This window comes from Alligator mississippiensis, chromosome 2, assembly GCF_030867095.1.
Source record: "Alligator mississippiensis isolate rAllMis1 chromosome 2, rAllMis1, whole genome shotgun sequence".
NCBI classification, from domain to species: domain Eukaryota; kingdom Metazoa; phylum Chordata; order Crocodylia; family Alligatoridae; genus Alligator; species Alligator mississippiensis.
In genome coordinates this window covers 72,388,157-72,410,793 of record NC_081825.1, presented here as the reverse complement: position 1 = coordinate 72,410,793, position 22,637 = coordinate 72,388,157, and the positions used below count along the sequence as shown (strand labels likewise).

Here is a 22,637-nt window from a genome sequence, read left to right as displayed (position 1 = left end):
TTCAGGTTCCTTACCTCATCTTTTTAGATAAGGTACTCCAATCCTTTTCAGTTTTTGGTTTTGTTTCCTTTTAGGGATACTGATGTACCTGGTTCACCCGCTGTATCAGTCACAGCACTCACTTTTTCCACTGCCTTATAAAGCATTCTGTACAATTTTGTTGCTTAGATCCGGGAAGGCCTAAACCAGCGGTGAGCAAAATATGGCCTGCAGGCCACACCCGGCCCACCAAGTCATTCTATCCAGCCCCTGCGGGGCCCCTAAAAATTGAGAAAATTAATATTTATCTTCTTCTGGCTGCCTGTCAAAGATGATAGGAGCCAGGGGCAGCAGGACCCAGGGGAAGCTGGTGGCAGAACTAAACTCCTGCAGCAGCCAGTCCCAAGATGGTGACCAGGGGGTGCAGCACCTGTCAATGGGCGGGGCTACCCATGCGGCCCTCAGTGTCTTGCCAAAATTTGGCAAGCAGCCCTCTGCCAAAAATAATTGCCCGCCCCTGGCCTAAACTATGGCTAAGAGCCTTACCATAACTCATTTTGCCTTAACATAACTCACAACAAGGACAGAACAGGAAAGTGTGATGAAAACAGAAGCAGTGTCCTTCTCAGAGATAATGTTCTTTATGGCTTGTAATCTATCCTCATGGGGGATGTTGGTGTACAGTGATGTAATGTCCATTGTAGGTAATATAGTAGTAGCTGGAAGCTTGTTAATGAAAGCTAGTTTCTTTAGAAAATCTGTGCTATTTTCAAATAGCTGGCAGCTCTGGTGGCATATGGGAATAGGATTAAATCAATGTAACCAAGAACTCCCTCTACAATGGTCCATTGCCAGAGATTGTGGGATGTCCTGGGTTGCCATGTTTGTGGATCTTGAGAAATAAGTAAAAGTTGTCTGCCTTGTGTTTCTCGGAGGTGGAAGTATTTATCTTCTGTGTTTAAGAGTTGATTTAGTTTGTTGTTATATTATGCCATAAAATCCATGTAAAACTGTTGAAAAGCTGTCTCTCTTGGCTTTCTGTACATATGATGTTTTGTCCATGACAACTGTGGCACCCCTTTATCAACCTGTTATATGGTAATTTCAGGATTGTTCTTAAGGCTGAGTTTGGCTCTCCATTCCACAAGACTGAGGTTGTAATGTAAGCATTGTTGGTTTTTAGCATTCTCTGAGTGGGCACAGAGGCACAAACAGTTTATAACCAGAGTGGGGCTGCAGTCCTCAGGTAAAATCCAGGAGCTGTCCTTCTTGTGCTCTATGTGGGTCCAATCTGATTATTCCTGAGGTACGCACCAACCTTTCCTTTCTAATCGGTTGAGTTTGTTATACAGTTTATTTTTATTTTTGGAAACCATTTCAAAGCTGATAAGTTGAGAAATGAAGGATTAGTTACTAATGTATGCTTGCTTTAATTTATAGGTGAGGTTTCGTTGAGGTAGTTTGTTGGGAAAGAAGTGTCCACAATATTTGCATGAGTTGAAGCTAATAATATCAGATATGGGTGCCTAACATTGGAAACTTAAATCTAGAGGCAAGCACCTAAAAATACAACTCCTTTCGCACATTCTCCTATACTACCCCATGCATGTGTACAGCCACTATTTCCACCTCCTTAAAATCCCCTTCTTTAAATTAATTTATTTTTATGACACCCATCCGGATGATCAGGTGACTACTGCCTCTCATGTACAACACATTTATTTTCCTGTTACCCTGTCCTCCATGCTGAACAACTCCAGCTGTTCATTATTTTTTCATCTCTTTGTTGTGTGTGTTCCTAACTAAGACAGTAAAATGTATGGAGCAAGAATTGTCTTTCTGGTTGTAATACAAATAGTAATAACCTTAACTCTGCCTCCTTTCATTTTCACAAGATTATATTATCCACAGTATTGGACACAATACTATTGGACACAATATTCTCCATAATATAACACAGTAGCCTGTAAATATTTCAGTATGACATAATGAGGGGTAGGGGTGCACCAATACATAGTTTTGGGGCCAGTACCAATAGCCGATATTTAAGAAGGCATATCAGCCAGTACCGATCCAATTTCTGATATAGCTGCGTCCAGCTGGTAAGTCCAGTGTGGTGGAAGGGGAGGGGAAAGGGAAGAGAAGGGATGGGGGGCGCAGATCAGCGACCCTGCAGTGAGGGAGGGGGCAGGCGCAGGAGCAAGCACTGCCGAGGCAGGGGGAGGGCAGGAGCTGTGGCTCATGGGGGGGGGGGGGGTGGCTTCCGCTGCTGCTTGCACCCCAGGAGGCTGCGCTGGGTTCTTCTCAGCGGGGACTGAGCTCGGAGCAGGCACTGACAGCACTGGCAGGATGGTGCATGCACCCCAAAGTTCACTGCCATTCTGCTCCCAGCGCCACTGCTGCCAGCTGCCTGGCACAGCCCCAGCTCAACACCCCACCTCCACCTATGCTCCGGGAACAACATCCTCCCAGTGCGTTGGTGCCCACTCTGACCCCAGCCCCCGCCAAGAACAGCCCTGTGCAACCCCGGCTGCAGCCCGCCCCACCCCACACAGATTCAGGGGGCACATGCCTCCCCCATGCCCTCCCAGGGTGCAAGCAGCAGCAGGAGCCGCTTCGCCCACCACGAGCTGCAGCTCCGGCCCCCCCATCCTGCCTGGACAGAGCCTGCCCCTGCCTCCTCCCTCACTGCGGGGGCATTGATCTGCCCCCCACGTCCCTTCCTCTCCCCTTCCACCACACTGGACTTACCAGCTGGAGGCAGCTCTCCATGCAGCCAGCTGTGCTCCTCACTGCCTGAGTGCTGCACTGCAGCTGCGTGCAGCACGGACATTTATTGGCCAAATTATCAGCCCCATTGTGTCATTATACAATACAGCCAGTTTTCTTTATATTGATACCAATCCAATACCAGACCGATGTATCGGTGCACCTCTAATGAGGGGAAATATTTTTCAGGTCATATTTCTATTTTTCACTTTAAGTACCCAGGATTGGGCACAGTGGATACTATATGTGTATGTCATAGAGCAGCAAAAGATGTATAGGTCTGTGTTTCTGGGGTATCATAAATAAATCAACCAGAAATAATTGACAGTGGCTGTCCATTCAAAATCCAGTCAATGTTAGTCTGAAAGTCTTTGTGACACTTTCTAAAAATGTCAGTTTCATTGCAACCAGAGAATCAATATGTTTATTTAAAGAGACTTTAAGAAATAACAAAGGACTTCAGTGGTTTAAAGCAAAACTGAATGGAGTGGTGGGGGCAGATCAGCACATTTATACTAAATAAAGGTAATTAATCTATCCTCCTAGGAGGGAAAGTAAATGAAAGTGTTTTTAGCACATAAAGGTAATTGTTTTTCCAGTCTATACCCCACTACCCTGTCCTAAATTTACAAAGCAGTCTGTATAAGGATAAAACTGCCTCACTCCTGTTTGCTGGGGATGAATTGAACAGTGAAGTCCCTGTACATAGCTTTTAAAATTTAATCTCAAAAACTACTATCCCCATAATAACATAAATCTTTATTGTGTTTTAGTTGTAAAATCATTAATTATACTGTGCCTGTCAGCCATCAGTATACACTTTGTGGTCAATTAAGTAGTACAATCCCTTATTCCCCAATCAAAAATGTGTTCCTTAACTGAGATTGTCCTACAAGAAGTGACCTTCCCCTGCAGTAAAGTAATTTAAAAGCCTCCCTTAATGTCCATAAATAACCAGTTAAAACTAAGGACAGAGTCCTTTTCTTTGTTTTTTTTTTTCAGTGCTATTGGGCACTGTGATCATAGCAAAGTGTTTGTGAGCACTGAGGGGAAAAGAAACAGTGCTTGTGTCTTTCACAAAATAAGATAAATATTTAATTCTCTGACAAATGAAAATGTCAGGTGGTTTTTACCAAGGAGAGCTTTTCCAAAACAGTTGCATTAGTTTTCATGGGGTGTTGCATGCATATTCAAGGTGACAGCTTATCAAGGACCTACCTCCTGTCCATACTAATCATGTTATGTTCTCCTATGCTAGTTGAGATGTAGCTGAAAGTGTCACAGGTATTGATAAAGGCATATGAGCTATGCATTTTGGGATAATGATTCAGTTATACTGCAGACCATTCTTAAAATACCAGGTATTTTCCATAAGCAGGCAAAGTTTCAGTAGATAAGCAATACCTAAGTCCTATCCAGAGATGAAGGACATTTTTTTTTAATGCGGGGAGCTATTTCTGAAGGTCATAAGTCAGTACATAAAACCGCTGATCTCCAGTCCAATAACTGATTTTTATCCTAACTTGGGCGAATCAGTGGTTTTTATAAATTGGCCCTTACCTAAAATAGACTTTGGATGAAATTCCATTTAAGTAAGTGATAGCTGAAATACATGGGAAGATTGAAGGTTTGTATACAATAGTTCACCTTACACAGTAAATGCACATTGGAATACAAAAAGAAACTGTGGACTGACTGTAGAATCTAAATTACTCTTCACTTTAAGGGGCAGTGATCTTCAAAGTTAAAAAGTGGTAAATCTTTATAACTTGGTTTTAACATGACAAATGCAGACAAGAAAGCTTTAGATATATAGGGCCTGACCTTTAGGTAGTGAAGTTCAGCATAAGGCCCACCTGTATGGAGATAAGTCTATGGATTGTTTTTGTCTCTAGAATGCTTGTTGCAATTTAGATATTACACTTCCCAGCCTCCAAACACAGTTGTTGCTATTTACAACATTGAGTAAGATTTTCAGGTCTCTGTAAATCTGGGAAACAATATTTTCTGCTACTGCCTTCGGTTTCTATACCTTGCTACGTTTAAATTTGATGTTTTAATTTGCCTTTGTGCAACAGAAATGTAAGGCCCTTTTTCTGCAGTAGTAACTCCATTGTAATCAGTGGAATTTTACCAGCTGAGAACTTCGCCCTAACTGTGAAGTAAAATAACGAGACTGTTAGTATGGGATATTATTTATTTTTATTAGTTAATTTATATAGTACTGTAAATCTGAAATGAGCCTTTCACCTGCAGCTCACATCTGCAAACTATGACCACAAATTAAGCTAGTCTAACTCCTTCCTGTTCAGTATACCATGTGAAGTGGATTGGTGGGTCTGTGTCAACATCATAGAAAGCAGCACCAGGGCAATTAGTGCTAATTGGCCACCTTAGAAAGCTCAGAAGAATGGCCAAGGAATGGGCAAGGATTACCTGAGCTACCTCTTCTATGTTGGAGAGGGGAACACTGTAGGTCACAGCATAAGCATATTAACTGGATATTGTGGGAAAGTGTGTTTTGCTGCCCCCTGTGCCGCATTTGTTCTGTGAATAAATATGGAATTGCATTTTCAGGGGCTGTCAGCATGGAGCTTTTTATGACCATTTAATTAACTATTGACAATGTTATGAAAATAATTGCTGAAATGTAGCAGTATGTGGATAATAAACTGTTTGCACATTTCTCCTTTGCAGTATGACTTTGTAGAACTCCTGGATGGTAGCAGGTTGATTGCAAGAGAACAGCGCAACCTGCTTGAATCAGAGAGAGCAGGTCGGCAGACAAGGTCTGTCAGTCTCCATGAGGCAGGTTTTATCCAGTATTTGGATTCTGGAATCTGGCATCTGGCTTTTTATAATGATGGAAAAAATGCGGAGCAGGTGTCTTTTAATACCATTGTTATCGGTAAGCACAATCTTCAAAGCTCTTACCAAAAGCTGCAATCTAAGCAGTCTGTAAAAGAGAGAGAGATGAGTTTTCCTTAGTTAAATGTTCTGGATTCTTTTCGCAGATTATGAGTTTATTGTGGTTGTTTCACTGCTCAGCAAAAGATACAGAAAATATATTTTAATTGGTTAGTAATTGGAGTATAAAAGCCTTCTTATGATGTAAAGTTTGCAAAGGAAGACACTTTTTTGAAACATTCATTAAATAGCAGTAACCTGTATTCTGAGCATAAAGTAGCTATCATTTACAGTAAAATATTGAGCTGTCTCATTATAAAGTCCTAAGATATCACAAGCATTAGTTGCAAGCAATTAGTTGGTATATACTCTCTTAAAATCACTAAATAAATTAAATATATACGCTCCTCATTTGCTGTCAGGCACTAGTGATTTTAGATGTTAGGCATCTTCTGCTCTTATAAACTACAGTGGTAGGAGTCTGAATTTTCCTACTTTCTCTTTCTTTCAGAATCTGTGGTGGAATGCCCTAGAAACTGTCATGGAAACGGAGAATGTGTTTCTGGATCATGCCATTGTTTTCCTGGATTTCTAGGCCCTGATTGTTCAAGAGGTATATGAACTGAATTCTTTCTTAAGTCAATATAAATAAGCTGTAGAAAGACGAGTAGTTAACTATTCTACCAAGGAAAAGAAAGTGGCATGCAACATGTTGTGTAGATGTTCCTCTTCTGTACAAAGCTTGATTGAAAAGAGTTTTGTTAATTCTTCTGTCATGTTTTATTTCACAGCAGCCTGTCCAGTATTGTGCAGTGGCAATGGGCAGTACTCCAAAGGACGCTGTCTCTGTTACAGCGGTTGGAAGGGGACAGAGTGTGATGTGCCTGCCACCCAGTGTATTGACCCTCAGTGTGGGGGTCGTGGGATTTGTATCATGGGCTCTTGTGCTTGCAACTCTGGATACAAAGGAGAAAACTGTGAAGAAGGTAACTATGTAACTATTTACCTAGGCATCTACAGTAATATTTCCTTAGTATCAGTTTTTCCAATGGTGTAAATGAGCATAGCCCAGATTTTCTAAAGCTGTATGCATTTATACCAGCTGAAAGTGAACCCAGTAAATTCATATGTGGGAACACATTTAGTAGTGTGCTAAAAATATTAACATATCTTCTGTTTGCTCTGTTTTGTTTTCAGCACATTTTGTCTATTCATTTCAGTATACTGTAGTATGTATTAGATTCAAAAGGAATGGTATTGAGCTTTTCAGAAGCTGTGTACTTTTTTTCCTATTAAATATTGAAAGTGTAAATGCATAGTTGAATCTATAATATATCTTTTTAGACCATATTATTTGTTGTTGTTGTTGTTGCTTTATCTGTGTGAGATCAGCTAAGAGTACAAGAAAAGATATGTAAGAACATAGAAAGACTTAGAAAAAATCATTACTGTATTGCATTTGTTAGTGATCTTACCACCAACAGCATTTCTGGAAAGACTTACAGTTAAAAATACTGATTCAAATGCTTCACAGTGAAAAAATGATGCATCATTTTTGTATTCTAGGGATGTATGTAATGATGATATTCATTCCAGTGCAATGTAAAGTGCAGTTCATTGGGTTTTTGGGGGGTTTTTTAAGGAGGAAAAAGCACCATTTTCCTTCCTCAATCAAATTGATTTTATTGATCTGCACATACAAAGTAATGCAATTAAGTCTCTGGAATTAAATTTTCAGACCATTGACCCTACAAGTGTAAAGTTTTATTGAGTCAAATTGCTAAATTAAATCTCGTCATCTAAAGCACATTAAAGTGAATTAAGAAGGATAGAGACTATGCAACTCATTTATTTCCCAAACAGGTTGAGGGTCCTATACAGCTGACAGAACTCAGTTGTAGTGGAGTAGGTCAGTTGATACTGACTGTTATAGAGAATCCAATACTCGTTACTCTGTGATTCGGCAGAACAGGAAGCAGTAGCCTGAAACCTCAATGAATCTTGGTGTAATTCAGAAAAATTAGAAATCCTTCAAGATTATCAGTTAACTAAATTGCAACCTATCTCAAGGATGTCACTAAATTGGTTATGTGCATATAGGCACAGATTTCACAGTATCAGACAATAGCTCCTTAAAATGACTGACTTACACAAAAAAATACCCAAAAGCTACCAAAATTGATTAAAATCTGCACACTTTTTTTTGCTTATAAAGGGGATTCTTACTTATTTTCTCAGATAGTTTTTATCTGTAGGTAGAGCAGGTGGGCTGAGGGTCAGGATTTGCGAATTCTGCACTCTGATTTTTTCACTGATTATTCTGCATCCTTAGGCAAAATGACCTAGTTTCATCGGGCACTTTTACACATGCTCTGGGGGTGGGGGAGGCAGCTCTTTAATTAGGGTGGCTCTGGCCTCAATGTCGCATGTATCAGTGTCCCTGCACTTCAAAATGGCAGCGGGGGCGCTTGAATTTGAAGCTTGTCAAAAAAACTTCAGTTCAAGTACCCCTGCTGCCATTTTGAAGCATGGGGATACTGATATAAGAGACATGGGAAGCTGCTGGGGCATGGTAACTGCCACACTCTAGCAGACTCAATTAATCGAGTCTGCTCAGACACGCTGTAATTACAGCATGTCAGAATAGCCTCCACGCTTGCATAAAGGCACCCATTGTGCTTCGATTTACCATTTTGTAAAATGAGTGTAATACTACTTGCTTCATACGGACACTCAGAGTGGTGTTTGCCTGTTTTGCTGTAAGATTCTTGTTGTGATGTTAGTTTTGTTGATCATAATGGGAATTTGTTAATAATAATATTTAAGATCATCTCTTTCTTTTGTCTTCAGCTGATTGCTTAGACCCTTCCTGTTCCAGTCATGGTGTGTGCATCCATGGAGAATGCCACTGCAATCCAGGATGGGGTGGTAACAACTGTGAAATACTGAAGACTATGTGTCCAGACCAGTGTTCTGGTCATGGAACATATCTTCAAGAAAGTGGTACCTGTACTTGTGACCCTAACTGGACAGGTCCAGATTGCTCAAATGGTATGTATTAAAAACCTTCCCCTTGCATAAAATATGTTATATAGCACAACTCCATTGCATTGAGGCCAGAATCTGATCTTAGAAATGCTAGCATAAATTCAGAATAGCTTAATGAAGTTACCGTAACTGAGATGAGAATCTAAATATTAATTGCAATCTAAGGACCAACTCTCTGCTAAATTTAAATAGTAATAATAATTAATTTATTTTGTAGCAACATAGCTAAAATCTAGGTCATGTCTAACTTCCAAGTTCTGCACAAAAAAAAAGTTTTCTTTATTAAAGGAGTTGATGTTCCTAATGACATGTGAGCATGGCTTATTTTGCAAAAAATGTAGGTACATGCATAAATGGTGCAAAAACATTCTTCCATGATGAACCATGTTTTTGAAATAAGTTTACTTTGCGTCTGATATCTATGCTCATTCTCAGTGTTCCTGGCATGTATTTGGTAGCCCAGGTACTGAAGTATAAGAATGGGTTTTCAGTGGAAGGCAACAAGTGAAAAGAAAACTTGATGTCTCTTTTGTTTCATTAATTTTATTTTTGAAAGTACTGTATAGTGAAAGTTTTCTGAGCTCTTCCATTAAGGTACCGATGTGTTAATAAGAATAACTCTGGGGTGGTGGGGGAACCAAAGTGGGGGTGCTATAGTTCCAAATAAAAATCGGATTCTATACATCTTCTGAAAGTATTCATATTTCTATCCCGCACGTTATTTCTGGTCCATCACTGCAAAGTAACTTTTTTGTTTATTTTTCAAAAGGCAGTTGATAGTTCAAATGTATAAATATAATTTTGACTTTCTGTTATATATTTTCGGACATTTCATTGTTGTCAAATTTCTGAAATGTTTGTGCAGGGAGACACAAAGGATCCTTGTTGAAATTGTAGAAAATAATCTTCACATATTTCAAGTTAAAAAAAAAAAAAGCAAATCTCACCCATAAATAAACGTTTTGTTAGCTGCTAAGAGAAGGAATGAGTTAATTCTATCAGAGGGGTTTATAGGTTTGAGATCAACAGCTTTTCTCTATCTTCATCAGCAGTTTGTCCATTAATTAGCCCTTCAATTCTACTTCAGTTAAATTAACTCTAATTAATAAGTTCATTACAAAGATTGACGCACCTTGCTCAAAGCTAGTGTGCTAAAAGCTGATAAACACCTTTACCCTAATGAAAAATTGATTAGATTGAAGAGAAAGGAGGGTATCTCTGAAATAAACCTCTCTCTCACAGAGATGGGTTGATGTTCTGTAGCTCTGAAGTTAATCAAACCATCTCAGATCTCTTAATCAAAAATTTAATTCAAACTAGATACAAAATGGGGTATGTTTTTAAAAAAAAAGAACACCCCACAAAACAAAATAGCCAGCTCTCATACTCCATAAACATTTTGGACTGTTGCTTATAAAAAGTGTCACAACTCCTTGATGCCATGTTTAATGTTCTCTAGCACTTTGTGACAGAGAATTATGGTCTACTGGGAGGAAAAAAACACCACTGAATAAAAAAAAAAAATGGAAACCAAGCCTTTATGTAAATCGTTTCAGCCCTTTTTTAATTAAACGCTCTTTTTTATTTCAGTCGAAAATAATTACAGTTCTTTACTGTTAGCCTGGCTTGCTCTCTTTTATAAAGAAACCAAAAGTAAATATAATATCCTTATGAACCAGCGTATGCTTGTGACCAACTGTATTTGAAGGAACTAAAAACTTCCCTCAGGCTATTATTGTATGTTTCCTTTTTCTGTAATCAGCTTCACAGAAATGACTTTTTCCTAAAGACTGATTGTGAGGGAATGAGGCAAAAATAAAGGCGCAAGCTATGCCAACCTTTATTTTTATCTTATATAACTTCTGCGATTTGAAGTGTGGTGTTTGACCCAGAGATACCTTTTGGGCTTAATGTACTTTTCAGTTATCCCACCCATTACAAAACCCTGTTAAGTGTATGTAAATGACAACTTAAATAGTTATATCCTGATGTATTTTCATCAGTTGGTTTGTTATTTCAACCTGACTACTCAAAGCTGTCACTGGTACAAACTTAGGGAAAGTAAGAGAAACATCTTTTATATTTAACAGACATGTCAGCAGTGCACTAATGTGGCTCACTGAGGCTGATTCATTTTAATGAAAAAATGTGTCAGAGGTGACACATTTCACATTTGAAGGAAACCTGCGGGCAAGGAAAAAGCCCCTTTGTTAAAAAGAACTTTTGGTAATTGTAAATTTTTGCTGATAATGTAGAATGACCTATAAGGTACATGGTACATTTAGTCACTAAAATGATGCTGTAAAATCTAATAGGTTTAAGTGCATATAATCTAAGCTACAAAAGGTTACTTCTAAGAAATATGTGATCACAAAATATATAATTGGAAATTACTCAAAGCTGACAGAAGAGCCATTGACACTCAGCTATCACTACGTCTAGTGGATAACTAATTAAGCATTAGCAGCGAGAGAAATTCCTTATGCCCTAGTCTCATGGGTCCTACCTGAAAGTGCTCTTAGCAGTGAATTCCTTTGATTTAATTTTCAAAGATTTTTGCCTTTCTCCTTCTTCTTATGTTGAATTAAAATGTTCCTCTGCTAATTAACGCTGTCTCCTTCTCTCTTGCACACTCTCTCTCTCTCTCTCTCTCTCTCTCTCTCTCTCTCTCTCTCTCTCCCCACCCCCCCTCTTCATCCCTTCTTTCAGAAATCTGTACTGTGGACTGCGGCGCACATGGTGTTTGCATGGGTGGAACGTGCCGTTGTGAAGAAGGTTGGACTGGTGCAGCCTGCAATCAGAGAGCCTGCCACCCTCGCTGTGCTGAACATGGAACCTGTAAAGATGGGAAGTGTGAATGCAGCCAGGGATGGAACGGAGAGCACTGTACTATTGGTAGGCTGGCTGTGCTTTAATGTCTGTCTTCAGAACAAAATTCAAAAACTAAAACTGCTGGCCTTGTCTGAATCAGAAATGTAGCACTTTGAAGCCTGTTTCTTCAAACGGAATACTTGCACCTGTCAGTCTGTGTAAAGGAATTGATATTTTAAGAAAGGAAATGGTTATATAATGGCTCATCAATTCTTTATAGCTAGTTTGCCATGATAGGAGGTGCAAGAATTTCCCTTTCAATCTTTTTCCTTTAACTGCCTTCTGTAGAGGAGGAGGTTACTTTTATTTTAAACTGTAAATAAATCTTTTGATGTATGCTTTTCTATTTTTATGTGATAGCAAGACATCGTTTGGAAACCCAAGCTTACTTTTATTTTTTCTTTTCCCAAGGAGAAAACATATTGTGCCTGAGTACAAAATAACAACAAACACCACAGTGGTAAAGAGATCTTATTGCCCCCAAATTAATTCTTTGTTGATGTAATTAAACTTGTATTTTAGGATTGTACCAGCTATCCACTACCTGAATAACTTTGTTTCAGCACACACTGATGTGGCAAATGTTAAAGAAGCAATCCCAATTACAGTTACCATAACCAAAAATGTTCTGGCCTTTAGAAATGTACATGCTTTCACTGTTTAAAGGTTTTCTTCCTTTATTTATACCCTGTATATCCCGTATAATATATGAAAAGCAGATACGTATGGCCTTTTCCTCCAAGTGACACACATTAGAACTTCATTAATGCATCTCTCCAGATACTTACCAAAAGATGAATATGACAAGCAATCATGAGCAATGAGTCAGCACAGTGAATTATACATGTACCAAGGAGAAGAAAAGGTGTCACAGAAAAGCAAGTTATTGTTAGTATTTTTATCAGTTATTTGAATTGCTGTCATGCCCTGGAGCCCTGTCCTGGACCAGAGCTCCACTGTGCTCAACACTACACAAATTCAACATGGGGAGGTGATGCTAGTATTCTTAGTATAAAACAAACAATAGATGGATACAGACAAATGAGGGCAGGAGAGCAATGTATTGTTGACAAGAGTGGCTGACAATAAGAACCAGTGATCTAGTCAGACCAGCAACATAATTTTAGTCCAGTTTATTCTAAATATTACAGCAAAGAAGCTTTACAAAGATTACAGAGAAGATAATTAAGTGGCATTGCAGATGTTCATGGGATTTTCCTCCAAAGATGAAAGTTGGCTTTGGAGGAACCATTAAGGTGCTAATTTAACATTTTAACACACAAGCAGTAGAGGCTGGCATTGTGGGCCAATCAGAGGCAGGAGCTGACTTTTCAGGAGTGAGAATGAGAGAAGATAAGATAGCGTTGCGAGATTGGAAAGAGGCTTGAAAGGGACAAGAAGTTTGATGTGCTAGAGAATAGAGAGCCAGGGAATAGATCCAGAGAGAGGAGTGACATGGTCAAAGCGATGCGGTAGAAGAGTGATCTCTAGCAGTCTTCTGGGTGAATATAAGCTGGAAAAGATTTAATTTATCCAGGATGTTGCAGTAATCAAGATTCAAAATGATGAGAGCCTGAAAATTGCTAAAATTGTGAATGGACTGGATAAACTGTATCTTAGAGATGTTATGCAGAAGTCATCAGTAAAATTTAAATGTAGTCTTGTCAGGAGGCCGAGTTGAAGATTCCTAGATTATGGGCTAGAGCAGCAGGCAGGCTGTCCACCACGATCAAAACAAAGAATGGTGAGAAGGCTTTGTGAACTAAGGAGATTAGGAGCTGTTTCTTAGGCATGTTGAGCTTTAGTGATATATGTATATACCTATGGAGATGTCAGAGAGGCAACCCAAATTTTAATTTGAGTAGAAGAGAACAGGTTGGGAATTGAGAAGAAGATCTGTGAGCCTTCAGCATAGAGATGGTAGTTGAATTTGTTAATGAATGAGATCAGCCAGAGTGAGGGTGGAGAGAGAGAAGAGAAAGTGGGGCCATGGACAGAACTCTTTGGGTCCCTGCTTGTCTCTTCCCTCACTTCCAAGAAAGTTGTGGAGGGGCTGATGAAGGCAATTGGAAGGGCATGTTGAAGGAGCAATTTGAGAGGTAGGAGAAGAACCCCTTCTTTCTTAATCTTAAAGTGAAACTGTGAAGATTATCTCTAGGCAGCGTTAACTTGCCAACCAGCAATCACTCAGCAGACAACTCTAGTGTTGGTCTCACTGACACTGGCAGTACGGGGGTTCCAGTTATACACGGATGAACTGTTCTTGAACAATTTTTCCATCATGTTGGGCACAACAGATTTTTCCTCAACATTGGGCAAGCAGATCGGTCTTCCCACCTATTTATTTTTTTTCAGTAGTTGTGTGGTTGCTGCTGTAAGGAAAATCTGACCTTTGGTAATTTGATTTGTTTCTCTCACACTCACCCTGACTAATAATGAAGTGCAGTCTTGTGTTCTGCATTGATGGATTTATTCTTTCTTGGTGGTGTTCTCTTTTAAGCCCCTAGCATTCCTGAGAAATCAGGTCCTTTTTATTCTTTTCCAAGAGTGGGCTCTCTTAGTGGGCTGGGAATTGATTATTCCTTTTGGCATGCAAAAAGCCAGTTTGCTTTGTCCCACCTGTCTTAGAATATATAATGGCATAGTGGCTTCTTTTGACCAGTATATTTCTCAGCATAAGGGAGATTAGCATGTTTCTTTATGTGTAAATAGTTTGTCCAAATCTACACTGTGCCTATAAACCCAAACATTTCTATACTGTTTACTACCATGACTATTTGCAGCATGGCAGCAGAGTATTTAGGTAATTTACACTGCACATGTAAAAGATTTGCACTGTTCCCATATATACTTAAAAATAGGAAATTCACTTAGTTTATACTGGTATTTTCAAATGCCATTCAGTATTTAGATGCTATGGTGATATGCAGACACATGACTAAGCCAACACTACATAAAATGCACATGAACAAATACCCATTATCTGGGCAGGTATATCCATTCATTATTTTGCATCTGGATGTCCATGCTAGACTGACTAGACAGGGTAAATATGTGTACATTAATCACTGAGACATAAAGGATCCTTAGCTAAGGATTTAGGTAGAATATTATTTGAGTTTTCTAAGTCTGTAACTTGTTTAATTATCAAAAGAGTTACAGTTTTATGGTTTCCACTTTCATTTTGAAGCAGTAAAATTACTAGTAAAGTATTCTCAGCTTATACCAACAAATACCATTTGTTTTGAGAATCAAGGATTTTTTAGGGGATATCTTTTATTGGACCAACTGCATGGGGATAGTCTATCCCAGCCTTACAGTTGGTCCATCTGCAAAAATCCTAGCCTCTCGGGTATTTCCTGGCTACAACCACATTTATTTTGAAATGTTTAATTTCTGTTCCATCTCCTTCTCAGTTAGCTACTTGTTTGTATTCCATAAGTTGGCCCATATTAAAGAGTTAAAAAAACCCATCTCTCTGATTCAGAGAAGGTAGTCCTTTGTGGTATTCTCTTCTAATAATGCCTTAAACACCAAGTTGTTTATTGATCTACATTGATTTTCATGTACATTCAGGCATTTCAAATGGAAATTTGGCCTAGGGGAAATCCAAATTCCTTTAAGACACAAAAGACCAGCTATTTGTTTTTTTCTTATTTTTTAGTACATTGGGAAGCAAGATCATTAATGATCACAAAGACATGCTTTGTTTGTTCAAACAAAACTTAGGCATGCACTGTTCAGCATACCTCGATTAAATACCACGGTTGCTCTGAGGTTTAGGATGCTAAAGATTGGAAAATTGAAAATGAAACACACACATCAGGGGAATTAGTTGTTATACAGTATGAAAAAATATCAAAAACATTACCAGTATGGACAGAAGATGGCCTAATGTATTAGATAGTGTTGGTTCTGGTAAGTAGCATAGCAAGAGTGGTATGATTTCAATGTAAATAAATAAAAATCACCTGAAAACTTCATACCACATTCATTTCTTTCCTCCAGAGCCAGTTTCCACATTCATTGTTATCCACAAATTATGATGTCTATTGTACTAGGTAGAAAATGTATTTGAGTTTTCTAATATTTATACTATGCAAAGTATTAGCAAAGTTATCTAGAATTTTAATAAAGCTAGGTTGCTGGGATCAGTCAGGGATTGTATCCTCAACTGGGCCGGTATTTGTATAGTACTATAAATTTTATTCCAGATACATAATTGAAGTCTATTTTTCTAAAATAATCTCCTATGAGTTAGGGGCACTCTGGTGTGTAAGAACCAATATGCTTAGGAATAGGGTCTGAATACTGACCCTTTTTTGGGAAGAAGGGAAGAAGTACTTTCAGCTAACATATTGTGAAAGTCAGGAAAGCACTTCATTTGTGCAGAGGTGTCACTGACTTGAATGCCACATCTGCTCATGTTGTGTTCTGTATCCTGCTTTTCCCCTGCCCCTACAATTTCTGAAATGGATGTGAAAGCTGTTCAGCAGGAATTGCATGCTTAAAAAGTGCTCACTGCTACGTCTTAAAGTTGATGAAAGTGGATTAAAGAGTCTCTAGCCATTGCAGGATAGAACCAGAAAAGGCAGCATATGTCCCAAAGCACTAAAGTACTCTGCAAATTTAAGGATTTCTGAATGGTTCAATATTTTTCCCCTTTAGATGGGTAAGATTTTACCTCTGTGTAAGTCCATGTGGGAGCAATTTGAAGCAATAGTTTACAATGGAGCCATGGGAAATCACCTACCTGATTCTTTATTTGGTCTGGGAGTGGCATTCATAAGCCTGAGGTCAGCATATGGTTCTTGTAATTTTGTGAAGATTTTTTTACATCTAACAGCAGACTTTCATCCTAAACAAATGATTGTTGCATTCCAACAACTAATTTCATATTTAGCTTTTTGAGTGCTTTTTTAAAAAAGAAGTAACTATAGGAATCCCCCCTTCCTTCAGTAGTATTTGTAATACTTAGGGTTGAATTTCTACCCTCACCTTCTGTCTGTATGTGAATGAAAGATTGCATATGCCCAACCAGAGACCAGGGTTACTCCTTAATTAAATTTTCAGCTTGCATATTAGCTAAAGCAGGGGTTGTTTGTTTATTTTCTTTCTTTTTTCAGTTTTTTTCCACAAACAGCCCAGGGTCCCTCTCCTTTCTGAATAGCTGTTTTGTGAGATTGAAGGAGAGATTATTTGAGATGGGACTATTATTTCTGTGATTTAACTGGCATGTACCTTGGCTAAATTAAGTAACAGTCACAGGAAGCCCATAAATATGAATACTTTGCCAGCTGCTTTTCCATTGAACTCTGTTAACTGAATGAAATTAGTAAATAATTATGTTGGTGGGGAATCTGCTATATCCAAGTGTTATATAATGTCTCAGTTTTACAACACAGCTTAATTTTTTCTATACACCAAATTAGTTTTTAGAGTAATCTAAATTGCAAATTGGCCAATTTGCATTAAAACTATGCCTTCTTGTTCTGATTTGTCAACACCTCTTTTTTAAAAAGACTTTAACATTAAGCATGGGTGGGTAAGACCATCTGTTTATGGAGCTTGCCTGCAGCTCCATCACTTAACACATGGGACAGGTTACAGCTGTTTAATTGTTATGGTGTTGAACGATTATCATTCTGTCCAAAATTAATATTTATATATGTATGCATAGAAGGCATGTGGTTAAACATAAGTGATCTAAATGTGGATTAATGTCATTAAGCATTCATTAATTAATCCCTCAGGAGGACTAGAGTTAGAATAGTGGTATTCATGCTACTTTCTGAATAACTGCACAAGGTTACCTGGTAGATATAATTGAAATTAGCCTCAAAGAATGATAGGCAGTAAAAATAGGTAGCTTGTAATACCTTGTAGTTCCCATAGGAATCGGACTTCAATTGTTTTATCTTCCAAGAGTTTTTGCAAGATTATTTCTCCTAAAATTTGATTGAGAAGAAGAAAAGAAAGAAACAAATAAAGTACTTTTTCACTATTTTCTTTGGCATGAAATCATCAAATTACAATTTTAAAAGGGTTTTCTTGAGAAAAAGATTTCAACAAGCAGTCCATATGGATTAGATAAACCAGGTAGTTACTGATTTTTCCAGAATCATTAATGAGGAAATGAACAGTGATAGCAGAAATTAACAACCTCATTTCACAGACCTGTTGAAAAGGAATAGCAAAGTGTTCAACAAGCATATTATCTTTTCATAAATGAACTTCCATTGAGTACCCTACACACAGGCTGGGGGATCTTTGAGAGTGTGAGACCCTTAAAATAAGCGTTATTTTATTGGGCAGGCTTTGAAGTTGCATTGATTTGAAAGTATTGAGAGTAGTCAACTACATCAGGGGTGTTAACCACACAGCCCATGGGCTGGATCCAGCCCATAGAGTTACTCTATCCAGCCCACTGAACTACAGTGGAACACTGGAAGTTGGGGACACAGAGCAACAGTGGCAGTGATGGCAGCAGAGCATGCAGTGGTGGATGTGACAACCATGGAAGCAGCTCCAGCCTCTGTTGCATCTCTTGTGCTGGAGCTGGCACCACAGCACAAGGCACATAAGTGCTTGCAACACTGTCTCCTGCACAGGGTTTGTGTTAGGGGCTGGAGCTGCTGCTGCATGCCTCCATTGCCATCACCGCCACTTCCTTGTGCCCTGGGCTGGATCCAGCTCACAAGGAGCCTCATTGTCTGCATCCAGCCCAGAGCATAAGGTGAGTTTGACACCCCTGATCTATACCACCTTTGACCATGCTACAAGTGAAAACATTCCCTGCTCAATTGTTCCTGTCTATACACATTGAGTGCTGAAAATGTCATATAACTACCATTAGTGTGGTGCTAGGTGCACCATGGGCAAGCAGCAAGAAGTGCCTACCTAGCATTTTTTCAGCACACTATGTGCAAAGCAAGACATATTTTCACAGCAGCACTCCCCAGAAAAAGTGTCTAATGTACCCCAAGGCTATGTCCAGACAGTCAAAAAGCTGAAAGCTGAATCAGTTCAGTCTTTGAAGGTTAGTCTAAACTGCACAGCTTAAATTGAAACAGAAGTGTACAGACATTTACCTTTGATTTAGGAAATGCAGTCACGTGCCTGCAGTGGCTCAGGCCAGACAGGGGGCGCTAGAGCACGGCTCTCTGGCTCTGTGTTCACTTCCTCTTCCTGCTGCCCCTTGAGGTCTCTGGGATTTGCAGTCCAGAATCGTAGCACAGGACTCTGCAGGGTTATTCATCACTTCCTCTTCCTGCCTCCAGCTGCCTCTGGGATTTGTAGTCCACAGCAGTAAGTTTGAGTGGGGGAAGAGGTGTTAAACCCTCCCTCCTCTTTGGCCCCAGACCCCAGTCGGGGGGGGGGCCAGCTTGGAGAGGGAATGTCCCCCTCCCCTGCAGACTGCGTTGCATCATAGATTATAGAGTCAGAAGGGACCCAATGGATCATCGTGTCCGACCCCCTGGCCCTGGCAAGAAAGAGGACCAAGGTCAGGTGAACCCAGCCAGGTGATTGTCAAGCCTCCTCTTGTAGACCTCCAAGTTAGGTGATAGTACCACCTCTCTTGGAAGCCCATTCCAGACTCTGGCTACCCTTACTGATAAAAATTTCCTCCTAATGTCTAACCTAAATCTACTCTCCACTAGTTCGCACCCATTACTCCTAGTTATTCCCTGGGGCGCTCTGGTAAACGGGGCATCCCCAATTCCCTGCTGTCCTCCTCTGATACACTTGTAGGCGGCTACAAGGTCACCCCTCAGCCATCCTTTGTAAAGGCTGAAGAGCTCCAGATCCCTTGACCTCTCCTCGTAGAGTCTTTCACGGAGACCACTAATCAAGCAAGTGACCCTCCTCTGAACCCTCTCCAGATTCTCCGTGTCCCTCTTGGAGTGCGGCGCCCAAAACTGGACACAGTACTCCAACCGCGGCCTGACCAATGCTGCATAGAGGGGGAGCATCACCGCCCCTGATCTGTTGGTCATGCATCTGCTAATACATGACAAGGTGTGATTCGCTTTGTTGATGGCCTTGTTACACTGCCAGCTCATGTACATCTTGGAGTCAACTATGAGTCATCCCCCAACTATTGGTCATCCCCCAACCTGTAGGTGTGCTGGAGATTCCTCCTTCCTAAGTGGAGTACCTTACGTTTATCTTTGTTGAATTGCATCCTGTTTCGTTCCACGCATTGATCTAACCTGTCCAGGTTGGCCTGTATCTGCTCCCTGCCCTTACTGCTCTAGCTAGGGAACAGAGGGGTGGGACCAGCCCTGCTCTTTGGAGCAGACAGCCTAGCTCAGGGCTGGAAAGCATGCTGGGATGCTGGGGAACTGTGATGTAACTCAAACCAGGAAAATGGGTCTGGGACAGAAGTTTCATAAACTGCTTTGACTCAAATTAGTTAAGTCTGATACTAGTTAAGTCTGCAATTCAACTGGGTTTATCTTGAGCTAGTTTTAGCCATTCTGAAATTGGTTTGTGCGCGCTGAGCTTCTGTTCTGTTACAGATTCACACACACAGATTCACATAAGTTTAGGGCTGGAAGGGACCTCGTGTGATCATCAGGTCCAGCCCCCCTGCTCTGGGCAGGTTTAAACCAGTTCCTGATCACTTAAACCGGTTTATGTGCAACTTCTGTCCCTAGCCTGAGTGTTCAGGTATGCCCAAGTTACCCAATATTCTCTGCTAGAGATCTGTAAGTTTTGCACCATTTTAATTCAGCATATGTTTAGCTCAAGGCTCTTTTTACAACAGATGTAAATTATGACCATTGTTCATCATGTTACAAGATCAAAGAGTAAGTCAGGCCAAATGTTGTCCACTTGCTAATTAAAAAAATAAGTGATTACAATATGGCTCGCTTGGTTATAGTGAGTTACAGCACTTTTTGGGGGAAAAAAGTGTATATGCTTGACAAATGAGAGTATAGGAACAATTTTGGGATGTGGGGCAAACTTAAGAGAGGTGTCAGACAGAATGGATCTGGAATAAAACTTGCATGAATTACTAGGTCTTCTGATCTTGAGGCAGCTCCCCTACTGATGCATCCTGAAGCTGAGGCTCAACTAAGTGAGCCTGGTAAAGGACTTTTGGCATTATGTCCCATAGGCACACAAAATTATGCTAACCTAGACAGAATTATCTTGCACAGGGAAACCCTGCTGAGGAGTGTATTTGGGGACCTAAATTTAATGCAGGGGACCTCACAAGAACATGCTTCCTGAAAAAAATATCTTGCTGTATAAGAGGGGATAACCAGGAAATTCTATAATGAGTAATAACTTTCGGCTTCTCTGTGCACGGACCTTCTAGAATCATGGGTGCCCCCAAACTGTTTAGCTTTGGAACATCCATGCATGTATGTGGCATGAACTCACAAATGACACACACAGGTAAGAAATGAGAAATCTTTGCCTCTCTCACACAAAAAAGAGTATTCACTGGTCCAATACAGAAGCTCCTCCTAAGATTTTTTTTTTCTTTTTGATCTAATGGAAATGAACCGATCACACCAAATTAAATGAAAAACCCTGAAAAAGTTGTATTTAGACTTGAAAAGAAAGGGGGTTAGTTAATATATGTCCATTATTTTTATAGTCTTATTTTCAAGAAAGAATGTTCAACACTTTAAATTAATTACAGATAATATGATAATATGTGTTGAAAACTCATTGATGAAATCCTGACTTCATGGGACCATTGCCTTGAATTTAGTACAGCCAGGATTTTATCTAAGATATTTACAGTTACATTTATGAATGCAAAACCTATCATATATTTTGTTAAGATAAATCTATAATGGTATGACATATAATGCAAAGATAAATTCAGTATTTTAATCACAAATGGCTCGAGACCAAATTGCTAATATTTAATGAAATTCAATACAAATTTATTCCCTATTATCCCACAACTGTGCATGAAACATATGGGAGCAGAATTATTCATCCATTCAGGTCAGCCTCAAATCTGCATACCATTTGTGACTGCAGATGTTACTACTAAAAATTTTTGCATTTCCAGGTAACTTTAAAACTTGCCCACTAGACTCTTATTGGTTCTATATCTAAAGTTGCTGAAAAGAGTATGTTATTGGTTAACCCACACCACCTTTTGGATCTGCATGATCTGAATAGCCGTTTCATTCTCATAGTACTCTAAACTGCTAATTGGCTGATTTGCATTAAAATAAACATCCCATGCAAAGCTGTAGCTAAGCACCTTTTGGGAAAATAGCAGAATCTCATAGATTTGAAGGATTTTAAAGCTTGCTGTAAAGCTTGCTTAAGTTGAAGAAGCCAATAAATAAAAACTGTTATTGAGTCGCAGAGTTACATCATTACATAGTCATGTAGGGCCAAAGGCAGGCTAAAGGCACTTCAGTAAGGAAGAAGGATGAAAATGCCAAAACCTGTTTCCTTAGACACTAACAAGCCCAAATTTTCCTTTCAAATTCGCCGTACAAGACAGTGGGATTTATGTGCATATGTCTGAAGTCTTGTCTTTGTTTGACGACGCTCCAGAGGTCTCGGCCATGATTTTTAGCTGTCTCAGCTTTTAAGTACATGTTTTGAATCTTTGACAAGGACATCTTTTCTCCATAGGCATTAATTAAGAAAACAAAAGGAGAGTAATGGACTGTTCATGGAAAAGTATGTGTATAATAACCTCAAACTTCTAATTCCCATGTAAATCATTAACAACAACCAACATTTTAATCCATGTAAATCTTTAATAGCAACCAGCATTTTAACCCAGACTGTTCAGGGGTTTTCAGTATTGACAATTAGACTAACTTATCAGAAGAATAGAAGTAAGATTGACCACAGGTCAGAAAATCGTAAACCCATAATTTGTTTTTCACTGAAACTATGGAAGCCAACAATGGCTGCTGCAAAGTAAACTGCTTCAGATTTAAGTAGCAATAATTTTCAGTGACTTTAGCTATTCCTTGCAGAACTCTACAGGGCATGCAAGAATAAGTCCTTAAGCAATGAAAACAGAGAAAAAAATAACATGTTTAACTCATTCAAAGAAACAGAAATTC

The 22,637-nt window shown here is 39.4% G+C and overlaps 1 protein-coding gene across 14 annotated transcripts in view; it reads left to right on the top strand.

The window, feature by feature from the left end:
• Window positions 1-22,637, top strand: part of TENM3 (teneurin transmembrane protein 3) — a 604,744-nt gene that overhangs the window by 488,922 nt on the left and 93,185 nt on the right. For all 14 annotated transcript variants that reach the window (XM_019481354.2, XM_014594830.3, XM_014594833.3 and 11 more), the window contains 5 exons: window positions 5,446-5,656; window positions 6,167-6,268; window positions 6,447-6,641; window positions 8,506-8,706; window positions 11,413-11,598. In XM_019481354.2, the coding sequence (XP_019336899.2) occupies window positions 5,446-5,656; window positions 6,167-6,268; window positions 6,447-6,641; window positions 8,506-8,706; window positions 11,413-11,598 (895 nt within the window). The remainder of the gene's footprint in view (window positions 1-5,445; window positions 5,657-6,166; window positions 6,269-6,446; window positions 6,642-8,505; window positions 8,707-11,412; window positions 11,599-22,637) is intronic.